This window comes from Giraffa tippelskirchi, chromosome 7 (genome assembly GCF_054371585.1).
Source record: "Giraffa tippelskirchi isolate mGirTip1 chromosome 7, T2T-mGirTip1v1.2.pri, whole genome shotgun sequence".
NCBI classification, from domain to species: Eukaryota; Metazoa; Chordata; class Mammalia; order Artiodactyla; family Giraffidae; genus Giraffa; species Giraffa tippelskirchi.
The window spans coordinates 114,698,853-114,716,855 of record NC_137281.1 but is presented as its reverse complement, the minus strand read 5'-3'; the positions used below and the strand labels follow the sequence as shown (position 1 = coordinate 114,716,855).

Here is an 18,003-nt window from a genome sequence, read left to right as displayed (position 1 = left end):
TTGGACATGTGCTTCAGTCTACCCAAGTGCCAGTTTCTTTGTCTTTAAGAAGAGTAACCACTTGGGCTTTCCTGGTGGTCCATTGGTTAAGAATCTGCCTGCTGATGCAGGAGACATGGGTTTGACCCCTGGTCTGGGAAGATTCCACATGCTGTGGGGCAGCTAAGCCCACAAGCCAAAACTTATGAAGCCCACATGCTCTGGAGCCTGTGCTCTGCACAACAGGAGAAGCCACTGCAATGAGAAGCCTGCTCAGCACAACTAGAAAGTAACCCCCACTTGCCACAACTAGAGAAAGCCCCCACACAACGAAGACTCAGTGAAGCCAAAAAAAAAAAAGGATAGTAACCACTTCCTAGAGTTGTTAAAAGGTTGAAATTTCATGTCAAGGACACTGGCATGATTTGGCAAAACTTTTCTGTAAACATCTAGATAATAAATATTTTAAACTTTGGCCCCAAGTCCTGACACAGCTGTTATACCACGAAAGTGGCCATAGATAGTATGTCCCCAAATGGATGTTGCAGAGTTCCAGTAATGCTTGATTTATTTTAAAATTTTATTTGTGTATTTGGCTGCATTGGTTCTCAGTTGCAGCATGCAGGATCGTTGTTGCGCTGCACAAGCTTTCTCTAGTTGCAGTGCTCTGGCTCCAGGGGGCACACGCTCAATAGTGGTAGCATGGACTTAGTTAGTTGCTTAGTTGCTCTGTGGCGTGTAGGACCTTAGTTCCCGAACCAGGCATCGAACCCGCGTCCCCTGCATTGGAAGCATAGAGTCTTAACCACTGGACTGCCAGGGAAGTCCTGACACTTTAGTTTTAATAACAGGTGGTGGGCTGGATCTGTAGGCTGTAGGGTGCCGATCCCTGGCTTAGCATGGTGCCCGACACGTAGTGGGTTTTAAGAAATGTCAGCCATCTGACCGGGGGCTGGGCCTTGACTGTGGTTCCCATGCTCACCTGTTCCATGTCTTTACTAGAACGTTGAGGTCCTGGCCAGTAGGAGTGGTACCGCAGAGCAAACCCAGGTGGGGGCAGAGATGCGCGTGAAGGCTCTGCAGGAGGAGAATGAGAAGCTGCGGGGGAGTGTGGAAGAGCTGGAGCGCACTGTGGCTCGGCTGCAGAGGCAGCTTGCTGACCTTCAAGATGACGAGGCCAAAGCGAAGGAGACGCTCAAGAAGTGCGAGGTGAGGCTTGCTGGGCCCCCAGCTTGGGGTTGGCAGCCACGGATCCTCCTTTCCTGTGTGAGTGACATGAGAAGCTGAAAGGGATTTATTATCATAATCAAGTAGGAAAGGTCAAGGCGGTTGACTGTCTCTCTGTAAACCATTGCTTTTGTTCCTCTGTGTGTGGTACAAATGGGAGACGGCTTTGGAAGAGACCTGGAACAGGTCTGATGGAGTTGGCGTGGGGAGCCCAGGTGCAGGCACAGGGGTCCCTGTTCGCCCAGACATCAGGTGTGCTTAATCTTTTCACACTGAGCAGAGGCCTCCAGACACCCTAAAAGGGCATCTTAACCCTACCATCAGGCCCACTCTCACTTCTAACTGTTTTTTCTTTTTTTAGCAGTTGGTTGATGCTCTTTGAAGTCACGGAAGTTTTACCAAACCAGTTATCTGGTTTTCCAGATCTCTAGCAGTGGGAGGCCATTAGCAAGAGACACGCACTGATAGCCGGGAGAAATGGCAGCTAACAATAAATAGAGACAAAAGAAATGTGATGGGAGGTGTATTCTAACAGAGGTTTCCCAAATGGTCACCGTTAAAATCACCTGAAAAGCTTTTTCTCAGACTGTGTGCTTGAGTTTGTTCAGTACTTGAGTACTGAGTCGATTCATACTTGAGTTCATTCAGTGTTGTTGCTGACACTCCTGTGCTGAGGGTAGATATCTGTATTTTCCCCCAGATCATCTCAGATGACTGGTTTGGATGTTCATTTTCTAAGAATGGCGCTGCAGACAGGCACACACATCTGTTTTGTGCTGTTGTGGGCCCATGACAGGTGCATGGTGACCGCGGCCCCTGCCGACTATGTGTGGATGTCCCCTGCCTGCCTTTCATGCTGCTGAGTCAGCTTCGTAGGCACAGCACCCATCTGAGTGTGCATTAACCCCGTGTTTCTTTGTAGGGAGAAACTCGGCAATTAGAAGAGGCCCTTCTGCATGCAAGAAAGGAAGAGAAAGAAGCCACATCAGCCAAAAGGGCCCTGCAGACTGAGCTGGAAGAGGCTCAGGTAAACATTGAGGGTTCTTATCGCCCCCACAGAGGAAGCTTGAGAAGGAGGGACATGTCCAGATCACCACTGGTCCTATCCTTCCAGGCTGCTCCTTCCATAATAACCATCATGGGCTTCCGACTGTCTGTGTAAGCCAGTGGTTCTTTTTATTCACTTATTTATTTATTTTTGGCTGCTGGGTCTTTGTTGCTGCGTGGGCTATTCTCTAGTTGTGGTGAGCAGGGGCTACTGTCTTGTGTCTTGTCATTGCAGTGGCTTCTCTTGTTGCGGCACATGGGCTGTATAGACTCATGGGCTTCAGTAGTTGTGGCTCCTGGGCTCTAGAGAGCAGGCTCAGTAGTTGTGGAGCATGGGGCTTAGTTGCTCTGCGACATGTGGAATCTTCCAGGATCAGGGATTGAACTTGTGTCTCCTGCATTGGCAGGCAGATTCTTTACCATCGAGCCACCAGGGAAACCCCTAGACTGCCGTTTTTTTACCTGGGGGACATTCAGCAATGTCTGGAGATGTTGGTTGCCACAGATGGGGGAATGCTACTGGCATCTCATGGGTGGAGGCCAGGGCTGCTGCTCCCTATCCTGCACAGCCCAGGATGCCCCCACAGCTGTGAAGCACCCAGATGTCAGTAGTGCTGTGACTGAGAAGTCCTTCAGACATGGAAGAGCCTGACAGCTTTCCAAAGATAAAATATGAACTGTGTGAGAAGGCTAACAGAATCAGTCCCCAGGGCACTGTGGAGTCGCTCTGTGGCAGAAGCCGATTTCCTCTCTCCTCTGGGCAAATAGATGCCTCAGAGCACAGTCCTTCAAGAGGGCTATTAAATGAAGCCCGAGGAAGTCATTTCCTTGAAACTGGATAGCTATCTCTATTCAAAATCAGCAGATTCTTAGAAAGTTAGTTTTTCCCATTTGAAGGTTAGAAAGATTGTTTGAAGTATGTTCTTTAAAAAAAAAACAAACAAGGTCTGCACTGAGGTTCTGAATAGACTTTGCTCAGTGACCTCAGTGTGATCCAGGTATGTCCTTCCTTCTACCTGCTCTGGAATTTTAAAGAACCAGCAGCAGCATGCGTCCCTCAGGTGAGTTTCTGAGGAGGTAAAAGCCAGTTGTTTTTGAGCAGCTGTCTTAGAGGAGTCTGTCCAAGTGTTTCCTTAGGACTTGTGTGTCTGTAAGGTAGGGTGAGGGAGAGGCACATGAAAAGTGTCAGGAGCTGAGTCAGGATTCAAATTTGTAAATGCCTAATTGCAGCTTTCCTTTCATATACAGCATCATCTCCTCAGGGCTAGAGGAGTGTGTACCGGGGTTCACTCAGGTCAGCCACAGCTCAGAAGCCCTCACCCCCAAATCTGCACCGTCTCTTTGGCTTCAGACAGAGACCTTGTTTTTGCATGCAATAAAGTTCTGTATTTTCTTCATTTTGGTGTCTTAGCTTTGGATTTCTTTTTCTTTCTTTATTAATCTAGATCTTTGTTATTAACTCTTGTTTGGTTGATTTTGTGTGAACGGCAGTTGCCCTGTGCTGCTGTTTAAGGCTTGTGGTGGCTACAACCCAGCAGCCATAGTGCAGGGTTTACATCTCTGAGCTTGTTGGGGACAGAAAGAGAGGAAAAACATTTGTACTCTATGGGGGCAAAAATCTACACTTTTGTGTCACATCCATGCCAGGCACTGGGTACAGCTGTTACAGGCTCTGTCGTTATCATCCTTTGATCAAACCAGAAACTTTCACACAGAAGGAGGTGGTTCACCAGCTGTGAATCTGCAGCTCACAGCTAGTTCAGTGGAGAGAACAGATGATGGCCTCAAGGTCTAAAGATCATAATGTGATCCCTGCTGGCCTCTACCTCCAGATCTCCATCCCTGCCTTCAAAATTATCCCTGACGTGTTACTTTTGTTTAAGCCTGTTTTCCCAGTGGTGTGGAGATGGTGAGACTGCTTCAGGCAGCATGTGGCTGTGCTAACCACTGGCAACATAATCCGGCAGGAATTTTAAGAGGGTCCAACAGTCTCACCATCATTATCTGAATTATCTTGTAGTGCTATGGAAAACACACCATCACTCAAAACTACTTTGCTTTTTCTCAATTTGGGGACCAGTCATTCCTTTAGTTCTTTCTGCATGCCTCTCCCAAAACTGACAATCAAAAGGGAGCTTAACCCTTAGAGGAAGCGGAGAGAGTAACTTTTTTTTTTCTTTTTCCCACATAAGCATATTATATTTCAGAATTTTTATGCCTTTAACAATCTGCTGCATCTTCATGTATGATAAATGTGTTTCTTGACATTGTAGGTGAAGACTTTGTGAACTTAGGTCTGGTTTATTCTGGCTCAGTCAGACAGAGCAGGAGTTCTTAAAGGGGATACCATCCTTGGTTTACTTCAGCCCAACCACTTGGTTGAGGACTGGGCTGCTGTGTAGACCTGTTTAAATTGCATTCATGACAAAGATGTCTCTGATTACCTTGAGAAATGGCTTCTGCAGATGAGGGGGCCATAGTTCTTTTCTTCAGGGAAGGATGATGATATATGTTCTGTTCGCCTGTACCTCCCACGCTAGCAGACTTCTGTGCGCTGAGACCACAGAAGAAAGCCGCCATGCTTGTCACAGCCCACGATTAACATGTGTCAAGGGCTCTGAGATCCAGTTCTTTCTGATCAAGCCTCCCATTCCTTTAAGCCTTTCTGCTCACCTGCCACATGGTTATTGTTAATATGGACTGATGGAGGCCTTGCTCAGCCACACAGTAAAAGGCTTTGCATCCACTGAGATAATGGTCCCCAAGCTCAAGGGCACTCACTGTACTTCTAGCAGCCTTGTGTTCTGGATTCTCTACTCTGACAGATTTTCCTCAAATTTTGTCCCAATATTTGTCAAGAGACTTGTATGGCTGGTCTTGGAAATGTAGTCACTGTAGCTATAGAACATTTCACACCTAACTCCTAAATGCAAAGTTGCCAAGTTTGCTGCTTTTCAAGTGAATTTGGGACATATTTTCTCAGCAGTGACTTATTAGAACCTATTTCTTGAATCTCCGAAGAGGCAAAGCATTGTTTGAACAGCATTTCTAAACTTTTGAGTTTATCAGAATTACCTGGGTAAAACTTTCAGATGCAAATGTGTGGGCTCCACTCTAAGAGAAATTGTGATTCCATCAGAAAGGGCTAGATTCTGCATTTTACATGAGGAGTCCACCACCCTTGCTTGGTGATTCGGATATAAGAAATCTTTAGATCACTTTTGGGGATAGGTGTTAATTTGCAACCACAGAGTTTTTTTATCCTGTGCCTAATAGTGAATCTGGACTATGAGACATACTCAGATAAAAAATCTATTCCTTGCCTTTATAGATCTTACTTACTGCCATGCAATAGAGGCAAGCATGCAAGAAATATTTAAAAAATGATTCAACAAAATTATTCTTCTAGGCAAATGTGTATGTGTTAAAGTTGGGACGGAGTGTGTTGGCCAAGCCCAGCTCAGATTGTTTGAGTCTCAGGAGTCTCCAGTGCACAGGAGAGCAGAGCCTGGGCCTGGGAAGGAGGTGTTGCTAGGGGAACCCATCCTGAGCCAAAGGTCAAGCAGAAGAGCTCTCACCACGTGGGAGTTCAATGGAGTCGAGGCTGGCTTGTCTTTTGGCCTGGAGTCCCTGAGATTTGGGATCCAAAAGGAAGAAAGAGAGGCTGGGGGATCTGTAGGGGTAGGGGTTGAGTTGGATCCTGGCAGTTCTACGGGAAGGCGATGATGTCCCTCTGTGAGTGGTGGTTTAGACACTAAATCGTATCTGACTCTTTTGCAGCTTCATGGACTGTAGCCCTCCAGGCTTCTCTGTCCATGGGATTCTCCAGGCAAGAACACTGGAATGGGTTGTCATTCCCTTCGCCAGGGGGTGTTCCTGACCCAGGGATCGAACCCGTGTCTCCTGCATTGGCAGGCGGACTCTTTACCACAGAGCCACCAGGGAAGCTGGTATCCCTCTATATTTGTTGTTTTCCAAGAATTGACATTCTGAGATACCTGTTCCTGAGAGTTTGCTCCCGCACAGTGGAACCATACCTCATTTACCTTGCCCTGTGTGCTGCCCCTTGATCTCGATGCACTAAATCAACCACAAACCTGAGTCCCAGGGTTGACCCTTGGTCTGGTGTGTGCCCCGCTGACCGTGGTGGCTCTCAGTCCTGCTCATTGCCCCACACTGAACTCCCAACTCCCTCCCTCCTTCCATCCGCTTTCTCCATCTGCTTTTGTTGACATTGGTTCCCTGCAGCAATTAACTGCAGTGGCCTGGCTGTGCTGCCTTGTTTTTCTGAGCACAGTCCTCCACAGGTGGCTTTTTGGCCCCAGGCCTTGTGGCTGGCCAGTGGATCTATTCCAAAGCTTTGCAAACCAGGAGCGCCTGAAGTGCTTTGTGATTTCAAAATGCCTGAGTTACTGCATGTGACTGCAGCTTGTAACCTGTTAAGCACTGTACAAATATAACCATTGTCCTCTGCAGGGACACAAGACTTGAGTAGGTCCCAAACAGTACCTGTACTAACTCACATTCAGCTCTCAACACCTGGTGCCATTTTCCTTATGATCTAGCTGTGTTTGGGTTACGCTCTGCTATTCTGAGCTGTGCCCCTTCATGATATCCTTATGCCACAGCCCTTCATTCTTAACCATTTAAAGAAGCTACTATAGTGTTCCTAAGATACTTTAGGATTTTTTCTTTCTTTTAGAATTGCATGTTGTTTTTTTTTTACACAAAGGACATCAGTCTGTATAATGTTGTGAGATGAGAGCCTCAGAGGAACCCAGGGGAAATATTGCACCCAAAATGGTATATTTTGTAAGAAGTACTAGTATTTCGTGTGATTCACTTAAGTAACCACTCATCTGTCTTTTTCCTGATGAGCGTGTCTTCTATTTCACACCTTCTGTCCAGCAGGCTCATCAGCCCGTAGATTGCCAGATTCCTTCTCTTCTGTGTATGAGTCCATCTCAGGGATTGTTGATTATAACTCCCCCTACTCAAGTGGAATCTTGGCCCATGGGACAGTTTCTCTTTCCTTATAGTTTCATTTTTAGCTATTTTAATTGTAAGAACCATCTACATAGCAGAGACAATGCTAGAACATTAGGTGCAATGCTGTATATCACAGGATGTAAATTGCCGCATGGGTCAAAGGTAGTCTATTGTATAACTTCCCCATGGTTTTTGAGCATAAGCTCTGCCTGGTTTTTGGATACTATCCTGAATCACCATCCCCAGCAGCCTTGGCCGTTTTCGATATTTCTTTAATGCATCCTTCATCTGCCCTTTCATTCCTGCTTGTGTTTTTGGTGAAGTCAGCTTCCATTTTGGTCCCTGAATTTCAGAGCTGACAATATCTTCATGTCTCTGTAATGGCTTTATTTGGATCCTTATCCTTATCAGTGATGTAGCAGGTCTGATTGCTTTGTGGTGTGGCTGTGAAACTCCCTTTGCCACCCGTCCCTGCAGCTGCCCTGGCAGGTAGGTGACAGGACTGTCCTCTCCTTGCCATCTGCAGAGAAATCTGAGCCGGGCCACCCAGGAACAGAAGCAGTTGTCTGAGAGGCTCAAAGATGAGGCCGAGCAGAAGGAGCAATTAAGGAGACTGAAGAATGAAATGGAGAATGAACGATGGCACCTTGACAAGACCATTGAGAAACTGCAGAAGGAGGTGAGGGGCAGGAGTTGGGGAAGGCATGGGGCCCAGCCCCTGTACCCTCCTCCATGCTGGAGGGCATGACAGAGCTGAGCAGACCTGCAGTATGTCTCAGCACAAATGTGTCAGGGATTTGCAGATCCCCTGAAGCAGCTCTTCAGGCCTGTTGATAATTCCAGTTACAGAGAAACTGGTTTAGAGAATGCCCCCTGGACCGTGTGGGCCCAGTTCCTCTCATCCCTTACCCAAAGAAGCCTGGCATTGTCAGTGCAGATGTCACAGATGGTACCTCAGTCAGAACCTCTGCCTTTGTGCATAATCAATGTACTTGCTCCACCTTTCTTGTCCAGGAGAGTGAAAGGCAGTTTTAAAGCCCAGTAGTCGTGGCTTCTCTGTTCACCTCTGCCCTAAAACACCTAGAAGGGGAAAGACACAGAGCCAAATGGGCTCCCCATGTTCTAGAAGCTTCCCTGAACACTGGCCAGTTTCTGACATCTGCTGTGTGCCAGTCAGTTTACCAGCTCATTCATATCTAAGTAGAATTCTGTCTGCATCATTTTAATTTTGACAACAACCCTGCCAAGGTAGAGAGTATGGCTTCATAATGAGCCAATGTTTTTAATGAGCACACTGCAGAGGCCCAGAGAGGGCGGGTAGTGCCCTAGTTGTATAGCTGGTAAGTGGCAGAGCGAGAATACGACCCAGGACCAAGAATCTAGCTCCAGAGATAGGCCTATTCACGTCTCCATGCTGCTTCCACGTTAGAGGTGAGTAATCTGGGCAGACCATGATCTGTAAACTTTAGGAGGCTACAGAGGAGAGAAGAGGAGATGTGTTGAGATGGGGTGCAAGCCTAACTCCCAGGCTCCAGATGGAGCCTCATGGCGGAGACAGAGGGTGGGGCGGCTCACACCTGTGTCACTTCTCCAGATGGCCGACATTGTTGAGGTGTCCCGCACATCAACGCTGGAGCTCCAGAACCAACTGGATGAATACAAGGAGAAAAATCGCAGGGAACTTGCGGAGATGCAAAGGCAGTTGAAGGAGAAAACTCTAGAGGCAGAAAAGTCCCGTCTGACTGCCATGAAGTTGCAGGATGAGGTAATAATGGCTGACCAGAGCAGTCCTGGTTTACCTCTGTTCAGAATCTGTTTTGAAACCCTTCCAGGAGAGGCTGGGGTAGATTCTTGTTTTCTTTTTTCCTGCTGCCTTGCCACACAGCATGTTCGATCTTAGTTCTCTGACAGGGAACTGAACTTGTGCTCCCTACACTGGAAGCGCAGAGTTCTAACCGCTGGACCGCCAGGGAATTCTCACTGGGGTAGATTTTTAAGACAGCATTTGAGCTTGATTCTCAGGATGGTTGCATCAGGGCAGATGGCATTCTAAGACACAGAGGACTCAGGGCCTCTGAGGTGAAATTGACACAACTTTGCTGCTGCTGCTGCTAAGTCGCTTCAGTCGTGTCCGACTCTGTGCGACCCCATAGACGGCAGCCACCGGGCTCCGACTTTAGCTTGTGTAATTAAGCGAAGATTTTCTGCCTAAAAAAGCTTAGCTGCCGTTTATGGAGCACCAGTGGTGTGCCCAGCTGTGTCTAAATGATTCATATGTGTTAATGTTTTAATTTAATCCTAGAACAAAGATTAATCAGTTCTTGGGTTTTTTTTTGCCGTTGGCTTAAAATTACATGGACTTTCATTGCAATGGGAGTGGTGGATAAGAGTTTCAGAACACCAATAATGGAGACAGAGAGAAATCTTCAGGAATTTATGAGTACTGAAAGTACTAAAGTGTATTCTTGGTTTTATATTTAAGAATAATAGAGCAAAGTAACCCAAATGTTAGCTCCCTTAAGTCTTGACTTCTGAAGAACTGTGAATAATAAAGGGAATGTTTTTGATTATTTTAATGGAAAGCTGAAGGCTCTAAAATGCCAGTACTGTGTAAGCTGATTTCTACTCTGCCTCCTACCAGCTAGATGACCTTGAGCAAGTTACTCCAGTTTTCAGAGCATCTGTTTCTACATCTTTAAAAGTATACAAAAATAATAATGATTTAATAATTAAATGAGGTAACATGTTAGACTATATGGCAAAGGATCTGTGTATCCTGAACACTAATACTAGTTTTTGTTACAATTCTAAAGCTTGCCTTTTCTTTTTTTTTCATAAGCAGTACCAAGAGAACTAAGATGCCACAGGAAAACAAATTTTTCTTTAAAAAAACAAACTTTTATTATCTTCGATGATCAAAGAAAGGTCATTCATGAGTCAGTGCTGAAACTGTGTGAAAGAACAATGGATATTTATTGCAGGCTTCTAGACTACTTCTGAAAGGACCCTGATAACAGACCTCCTCGGGTTTAGGGTCTCAGGAAACAGGACTTCTAGTAAGAACTGAAATTAGCGTATTGATAGCACAGTTCTCTTTGGCTTTGAAAAATAATCATTTTTATAGCAATAGGTGAGAGGATTCAGCTATTTGCCAGAACACCAACAAATATTTGGTAAGCTGCTTTGATTTCAGAAAACCAATGTCACAGTGACCCTTGTCCAGTGCTTCCCTTTGATTTTTGTATCATGGTTATGCTGCTAAAATCTTCAGATTGGAAGGAACCTTAGAGACCCTCTAGTTAGATAAGGAAACTGAGATCCGGAGAGATTATTTAGGGCCAGATGGAGACCAGTATTGTTTGTAAAAGGGCAGTAATTCAAAAAAGAATTCCTTAAGATGAAAACAAAGACTGTACTTCCTTGATGTTCTCACTAGTCTAGCCTTGTGAGACAGTGTTTCCATTTGAAGGGCATAAACAGACACCTCCTCCTTCTAGAAGGAAACTACAGTCAGAAACCACCCTAAGGGTGCTGAAGTCATGGAGTTGTTTGAAACAAAAGTGACTTAATAAGCCAGGATCACATGGGATTCTTAAAAAACTCAAACTCGGTTCACTACCCTCCATCCTGTTTTGGTTGTACTTAGTTAAAGCTCTCAGTAAACAGAAAAAACTGCAAGGGTCTATGCACCTTGAGTGCTGTAGAACTGCCTTGTTCACTTGAGAGAAACAGGCCTTTTACCTTTTTTACCTTTGACATAGAGCTGGAAAAGTTCTGATGAAGATCATCTTTAGAGAATTAAGACTAGAGTTCACTGTTGCATTTATTTTCTAAATCCCACTTCACCAAGGGCAGTTTTTAATTACTTTTAAAGTTAGCACTGGTAGGTTCAGAAGTTATTTGTCTACTTCATGATTCCAGACATTGTACTGCTGATTGTCTTGTGCATGTCTTTCTGGGATATTCTTGGTTATGGTAGAGCTCTTGGTGGATGTTAGGGACTAAGGGCATTAGAAGGCAGGAACGGGCTGGGTGTTAGAAAGGATACCAAGAAGGAAATGTGAGCTGTACCATTACCTATCAGTCTGACTCAAAACCCATGTACTTTGGGCGGGGTATGACCTCATTTGAGTCTCAGGACAGCTTGTTAAGGTAGGTTTTATTGATGTATTTATCACAATATTGCAAATTGGGACACTGAAGCACAGAAAATTTTTTAAAGACTTTTTTATTTGGAGAGTTTTTTTTCATGTCCTGGAGCAGCTCTGTATCCAAAGAAAGTCTCATCATCCTTTTTCATGGAATGATTTTCATTTTGTGCTTTGACTCAGTCACCACTGACACCAGCCTAGTCTTTATCAGGAGATTTCTTCAAGACTGCTGTTCTCGCAGAAATGTTGGGTGTTCTTGTTAGCCTCCAGGAGGCAAACACAGTTCCTAGTCTTCCCTCGGGGCTTCCTAAACTAGTCTAAACTGTTGGGTCCCCAAAAAGATTGTCTTTGAGGATTCCCCACTTTTCCGTGAAAACCACTCCCAAAGGCTGGTATTTCTTTTCCTTTTTAATATTTAATTACATACAGCCACTCAGCAAAGTGTTTTTTTAAAAATAATTTTATTTATATATTGATGTATTTTGGGCAGTGCTGTGTCTTCATTGCTGCACTTGGGCTTCAGCAGTTGCGATGAGAGGGCTTCAGTAATTGTGGCTTGCAGACTCTAGAGCGCAGGCTTAGTAGTTGTGGCTCATGGACCTAGTTGCTGCACGCCATGCGGAATATTCCCAGACCAGAGATCGAACCGGTGTCCCCTACATTGCAAGGTGGACTCTTAACCACTGGACCACCAGGGAAGCCCCAAAGCTGTTACTCTTTATTGAAGTTTGCCATTGGCTATCATAAAGGAAATTAACCCATATAGTCTTTTCCTGAGACTGTGTTTTCCACCTGTTATCCTGAACCACCTCCAGGAGGGATGCTGAGAAATAGACAGCCTTCACTGAATCAGTCCACAGAGATATTTAAGGAATACCTACTGTGTGCTGAGGTGCCTAGTCCCCTTGGGGAGATTTCAGAGGAGTGGAAAACATGGTAACTCTTGGGAATCAAGCTCATTTTCTCACACTTTCTTCAAAGCTGTCAGTTCAGTGCCACCTTGTGGAGGAACAAAACACTGTAAATTATGACAACTGAGAACATATTCTTTTAGAAAGCAGTGGTTTTCTTTTAATTTGTTTATAGTAATAGATTTTGTGCCTGCAGGTTGCTTTGGAGTCATGATTTTAGCTTTTATTTTCCCTTCACTTTAAACCTCTGTTGAGAGTAACCTTTTACAGGTGAGCAACAGATTATGCTCTGGGAGGTGCTTACTTAGTTCAGGAGCTTTCAAGTATCTTTGACCATGACCTGCCTTAAGAAAGATGTCTTGCCTTGTAACACAGTAACCCATGCATCCATACGAATGTATTAGTATCTAGTAGAAATGTTTCAGAAAACAATGTTTGCTTGTACTACTCTGATATTTTTTTACATTTTATGTAATGCTGGCCAACATCTACTGAATTGAATTTATAACCCAGTGGGGTTTTTCAATGTAGCTGGAAAATGGCTTCCTTTTTAAGATTTTTTGAGGGAGGATGTGGACCATTTTCACAGTCTTGATACTAAATTTGTTACAGTATTGCTTCTGTTTTATGGTTTGTTGTTTTTTTTTGGCCCAGAGGTATGTGGGATCTTAGCTTCCTTACCAGGGATCAAACCCACAATCCGTGCAAACCAGGGAAGTCCTCAAGGCTTCTTTTTACAGAAGAGGAAACTGAGGCCGAGAGGGAGGTGGTGCTTGCCCAGGGCTTTCTGACCTCCAGCATAGCGGGAGCCGCTGTATCCTCTCCGGGGTCAGCCTGCGCACTCATGAGAGCTCTGTGCTCCCGATGTGCCCAGATAAACACCCCCCGGCCCTCCTCATTCTAGACGCGCCTGATGGAGGAGGAGTTACGGGACTACCAGAGAGCTCAGGAAGAAGCATTCACGAAAAGGCAGCTTCTAGAGCAGACACTCAAGGACCTGGAGTACGAGCTGGAGGCGAAGAGTCACCTCAAGGATGACCGAGGCCGACTCATCAAGCAGATGGAGGTTTGTGGGCAACCGGGGTCTGGGGAGACGAGCGTGGGACAGAAGGGAAGCAGCAGCCTTTTGGTGCACACCTCAGCCTTTGGGAAGTCTTTGGTTTTTTATTCTCTTGCACAGTCAGATGTTCGTAAAGTCATTTCTTTCTTTTGCTGTGCTGGGTCTTCATTGTGGCGCATGGGCTTTTCAGCAGCACATGGGCTTAGTTCTCCTGAGGCATGTGGTATTTTAGTTCCCTGACCAGGGATCAAACCCAGGCAGATTCTTAACCACTGGACCACCAGGAAAGTCCCTAAAGTCACTTGTTGATCTGAAGAAGAAGCCAGGTAGTTCATAGACTCATAAGATGTCAGTGTTGGAAGGAATGATGGAAATCATTTATTGTCGTGTCATCATTGTCTTGAAGAGGAAGCAAAATCATCCAGAGGAGATTAGATGATTTTTCAGAAGGGCACATAGATAGGGCACAACAGATAGTTTGTTGCTTTGGGTAGTACTTCCAACTGCAAAGGAGACAAGGCTGCTGTGAATATAGAGGGGCTCAGCCATGCCTTGGGTCCAAACCACCCAACACCTAGGGACACCCACATGCTCCACTTTTGTTCCCTGGATTCTGGCCCTTTTTCTTACAGAGGATCCAGCTTTGCCAAAACAAGCAGCAGCCTGGCTCAGGTCACTTTTGGATAACCATGTATACATAGTCCAGGACAGTCTATCAGGAAGTGCTCAGCTGGGGTGATCTGTTTACAAGATGAAAACAGCACACTAGAAAAGTGTGAGTAAAGAATCCAAATTTGAACGTTCTACCAAGAAAGACAGGAAGAAACTTAACATCAATCCAGCTGAACTTACAAAATGAGCTTACAAGAACAAAACCCACCCCAAACCAGAAACCCCCACCTTGAACCCAAACCAGAAACTTTCACCCCTACTCCCACACACAGCCCACATCCTAGTGGAATTTAGAGAGGAAAAGAAAAACTTAAAAATCAGCCTCAGACCTGTGGGAAAAGTTGACATTGTCAAGGTTTTGATAAAAGGCAGACAGTGCTCAAGGCCAGGGAGAGAGAGCTGGAATTTAAAAGCTATGGAATTCCTGATTCTACTTTGCAAATAAATAGAAATAACTTTTAAACCTCCAGGGGACTTAGTAGCAGTTTCTATCTAGGAAGTGATGTTTCAACCATTAAAGACTTTATTAGATCAGCCCTTTTGGAGGCTTAGAATTACTTGGTTATGGTTTTATCTTTTTTTTTTTTCAAGATTGCAATATATTTTCCCAGTGTCTTGGTTCTAATCTCATTAGGGGAGGTCATTTTAGGCAAACTAAGGTCAACCCAGGTAACTAGGAAGTGATTATTCTGTGGCCCAAACAATCTGGTTAAACACAAGCTAAAGCTTCGTCAGGCAGTGACGTGAAAACCTTTGGTGTAATGACCCATGGCCCAATCCCCTGAAGTCTCCTGCTGGGTTCTGTACAGTATAAATTGTAGGCAGGGAGAGAACCCGGTGAAGAGGTGCTGCTTTTAGTCAACCGTTGAGTTGTCAGGTTGTCTCCTAGAATATTCTGACTATAAAAAACATATTCCGTTTACTAACTCAAGGTCTAGAAGCAGTGGCATAGCTAAGCTTCATTTTCCCCTGTGCAGTATTTTAGCTGTTTTTCCATTAAGTATGAAATGAACAGCTCTCAAGACCCCACCAGTGAGGCACACCAGAGGGTGCTTCCTCCCCTAAGAGGCCGCTGGCAAGACTGTCTTGCTGTGACTAATATCTTGCTTGTTCCTTCACTAGCATGTAATAGATTAATTCTCAGACTCAAGAGCTCTCTCATTAATGAGCCTGTAAACTTAGGTGCCTGTTTTCTCCTGGGGAGACAGGTCTTTGGGTTCTCTGTAGGTTTTGCTCACAACAGAGAACACATTCACAGACATTGAGTCATTCACGAGTGTTCGGTGAGTTTTATTTTTGGTGCACACGGAGGCTCATCAGCCAACTTTGACAATCGCGGAGACAATATTTATGTACAGATGCTGCAGGCTCCCATAAAAACTTAAAATGCTGATTGCTTTTAGTGTGCCTGCCGCATGGCTCTGACTTAATCTGGATGTATGACACATTGGTTGGTGACAGGAGAAATGCATGGACCAACCCCACAACCTCCCCCATTCTAGGTGGGGTGGTTTGTGTTTGAAGCCCCCCCTTTTTTTTTGTACACAAAGCTAATTTGAAGTGCTTTTCTCTTAATGTTCAGTGATGTTAAATTAGGAGCCCTCGAGGAAGACAGAAATAACTATTTTTTTGTATGATGGGTGGTTTAGCAGAATGGGCCAACACTGTTTTTATGTTACTCTGCTGGGGACTTGGGACTGCACCATCCTTTATGAGGTTCCTAGAAGGAAAAGGCAGAGCAAAAGCCTGCTTCAGACTCTATTCCTGTGAAGGTCTTGGAAACCCTGAGTAGGAGAGAGGAAGAACATTGTCCTGATACACTCAGGGTTTCTGGCATTGCCTCAAAGATGTACCAGAGAAAGTTGTTGGGTATTTTGGTAATAAGCTAGAGAACTGGAAATTAGATTGGAAATAAACTCGCATACAATTGAGGGAAAAGAGAGAACATTGTCCTGAGTTTACAGTGTTTAAAGAAGAGTGCCTTGGATGGTATCCTGGTTTCCACATTGTCTTTTAACAAGTAACATATGCCTGTTAGGCTTAGGTAGATCTTTGTAAAATTACTGATTCATAAAGAAAAAGCCTTGAAGGAAATATAAAATATCCTCAATGGGGCAATTTTTTTTCTCCTTTTATGTGTTTTCTAGATGCAGAATTACATTATAAAAGCAATAAAATAGGTTTTAAAAGATGTCCTTTGGACAGTATGAGAAAAAGAAACGTCCTTTTGCCACACCCTAATTCACGGTGCTCAGCTCTGGTGTCCCTGTGGTATTGGGCAAGGCAGGGTGGTCCTTGCTCCTAAAAACTTGGTCATTGCCAGTTAAGTAGGCTGTGTTTGCAACTTCTTTCTCAGGACAAGGTGTCTCAACTGGAGATTGAGCTGGAAGAAGAAAGAAACAACTCAGATTTGCTGTCTGAGAGGATCGCCCGGAGCAGGGAACAGGTACTGTTCTGTCGCTGAGTGATGTGGAAAAGGAAATGTGAGAGGTTAAGCCTGAGAATTTGGCTGGTGGAGGGGGAGAAAGTCCATGGCTTACGGAAATGATGGAAGATGGGGCGAGCCACTACAAGGGAGGTAAAATATATACCATAAAGTGTGTAGAGTGAAAGTTTCCAGAGTGGCTATGGAAAACAATCTCTTAGTCACAACAGGCAAAGTGCTTTTAGAGCTGAGGCTCTAAGAATCATGAGTTCAGCAAGCAATTGTATGAAATTTGGTGGCTACCACTGTATTAGTGCCATTGGAAGTAAATGATACAACGCAGTCTGTTCCTTTAAGAACTTTGCCAGCGAGTTAGCAGTGCATACATCTGTGAGGCATTCATAGCACAGTAACAGTGCCATGCAAGTGAGTGATTTTTGCAGTTTTCGATTGGCAGGAGTTGCACTGATACCTGACCCTTACAGGAACACTGGGAGGCAGCAGGGACAGTTCGCACTTTCCTCACGCTGTAGATAATGGAACTGGTTTTCTGAACTACACTTGGTATGATCCCAGGGTTTTGGGGGTTTGTTTCCATTTTTTTAATTAAGGTTCAGAGTGCCTCAGTCATATCCTGGGGATGGGGTGTCACATCACTAGGAAGTGGTAGGTCTAGGAGTATGTCATCCCGTCATTAGTTGTTGTTGTTGGTCAGTCTCTCAGTCGTGCCCAACTCTTTGCGACCCCCTGGACTGCAGCATGCCAGGCTCCTCTGTTCTCCACTGTCTTCTGAAGTTTGCTGAGATTCATGTCACCAGGCACTTAAAACAGCCTTGCAGCCCCCAAATATCAGACAAACTGAACCAGAGGTGGTTGCCTCCCTTGGCTCAGCTGGTGGCCCAACCCTAAGGAAGCTCCTCACTCAGATCCATTTGTTTTAGCCTCTTCTCTTTCCTCCCAATATGGTTCATGGAGAATGGAAATGCTCTCTGTGATCTGGTCAAAGTTGAAAGTATTTTCCCTGAGCTGAGAACCTAAAGCAAGCCTGGGGAGGACATAGAGGGAACTTCCCTACTTGTTTTATGGGAGAGTGTCCCTGTCCAGCCTCCTGCACTGACCTCATGTAGCTGTAAGGAAGCCCCAGCCTCTCTGAGCGCAGCCTCTAAGATCTAGACAAATGAGACTGTTTGTCCAGGAGATTTCTGAAGTCTTTTCTGAATTCTGACAGTGAGAGGATTTTATAAAATTAAGTGTCTGAGTCACCCTTTAACTCTTTTCTTCTCGGATCTGTGTTTATGTCCCTGTAAAGATGGGTTTCACAAATGTCTCTAGTCTTTTTGCAATATTTGTTGTATTTTCCTTTGTTCTCGCTGTCCTCTCTGGGGTAGGGAGTGTAAAGCCCAGTGTCTGTTAAAGTGGAGAAACTGAGCATTGTGTTCAAACTGATGTAGGAATTACTGAAACAATAAAACAAACCCCTGAGATAAGTGAGGTCTCCTGATGGGAGTTCTTTCCTGGCCTACGTTGCCTTTGGATTTGTGA

The 18,003-nt window shown here is 44.9% G+C and overlaps 1 protein-coding gene across 6 annotated transcripts in view; it reads left to right on the top strand.

The window, feature by feature from the left end:
* Positions 1-18,003, top strand: part of CGNL1 (cingulin like 1) — a 224,016-nt gene that overhangs the window by 188,493 nt on the left and 17,520 nt on the right. For all 6 annotated transcript variants that reach the window (XM_081510097.1, XM_081510100.1, XM_081510101.1 and 3 more), the window contains 6 exons: positions 982-1,188; positions 2,129-2,233; positions 7,769-7,921; positions 8,837-9,007; positions 13,209-13,370; positions 16,393-16,482. In XM_081510097.1, the coding sequence (XP_081366223.1) occupies positions 982-1,188; positions 2,129-2,233; positions 7,769-7,921; positions 8,837-9,007; positions 13,209-13,370; positions 16,393-16,482 (888 nt within the window). The remainder of the gene's footprint in view (positions 1-981; positions 1,189-2,128; positions 2,234-7,768; positions 7,922-8,836; positions 9,008-13,208; positions 13,371-16,392; positions 16,483-18,003) is intronic.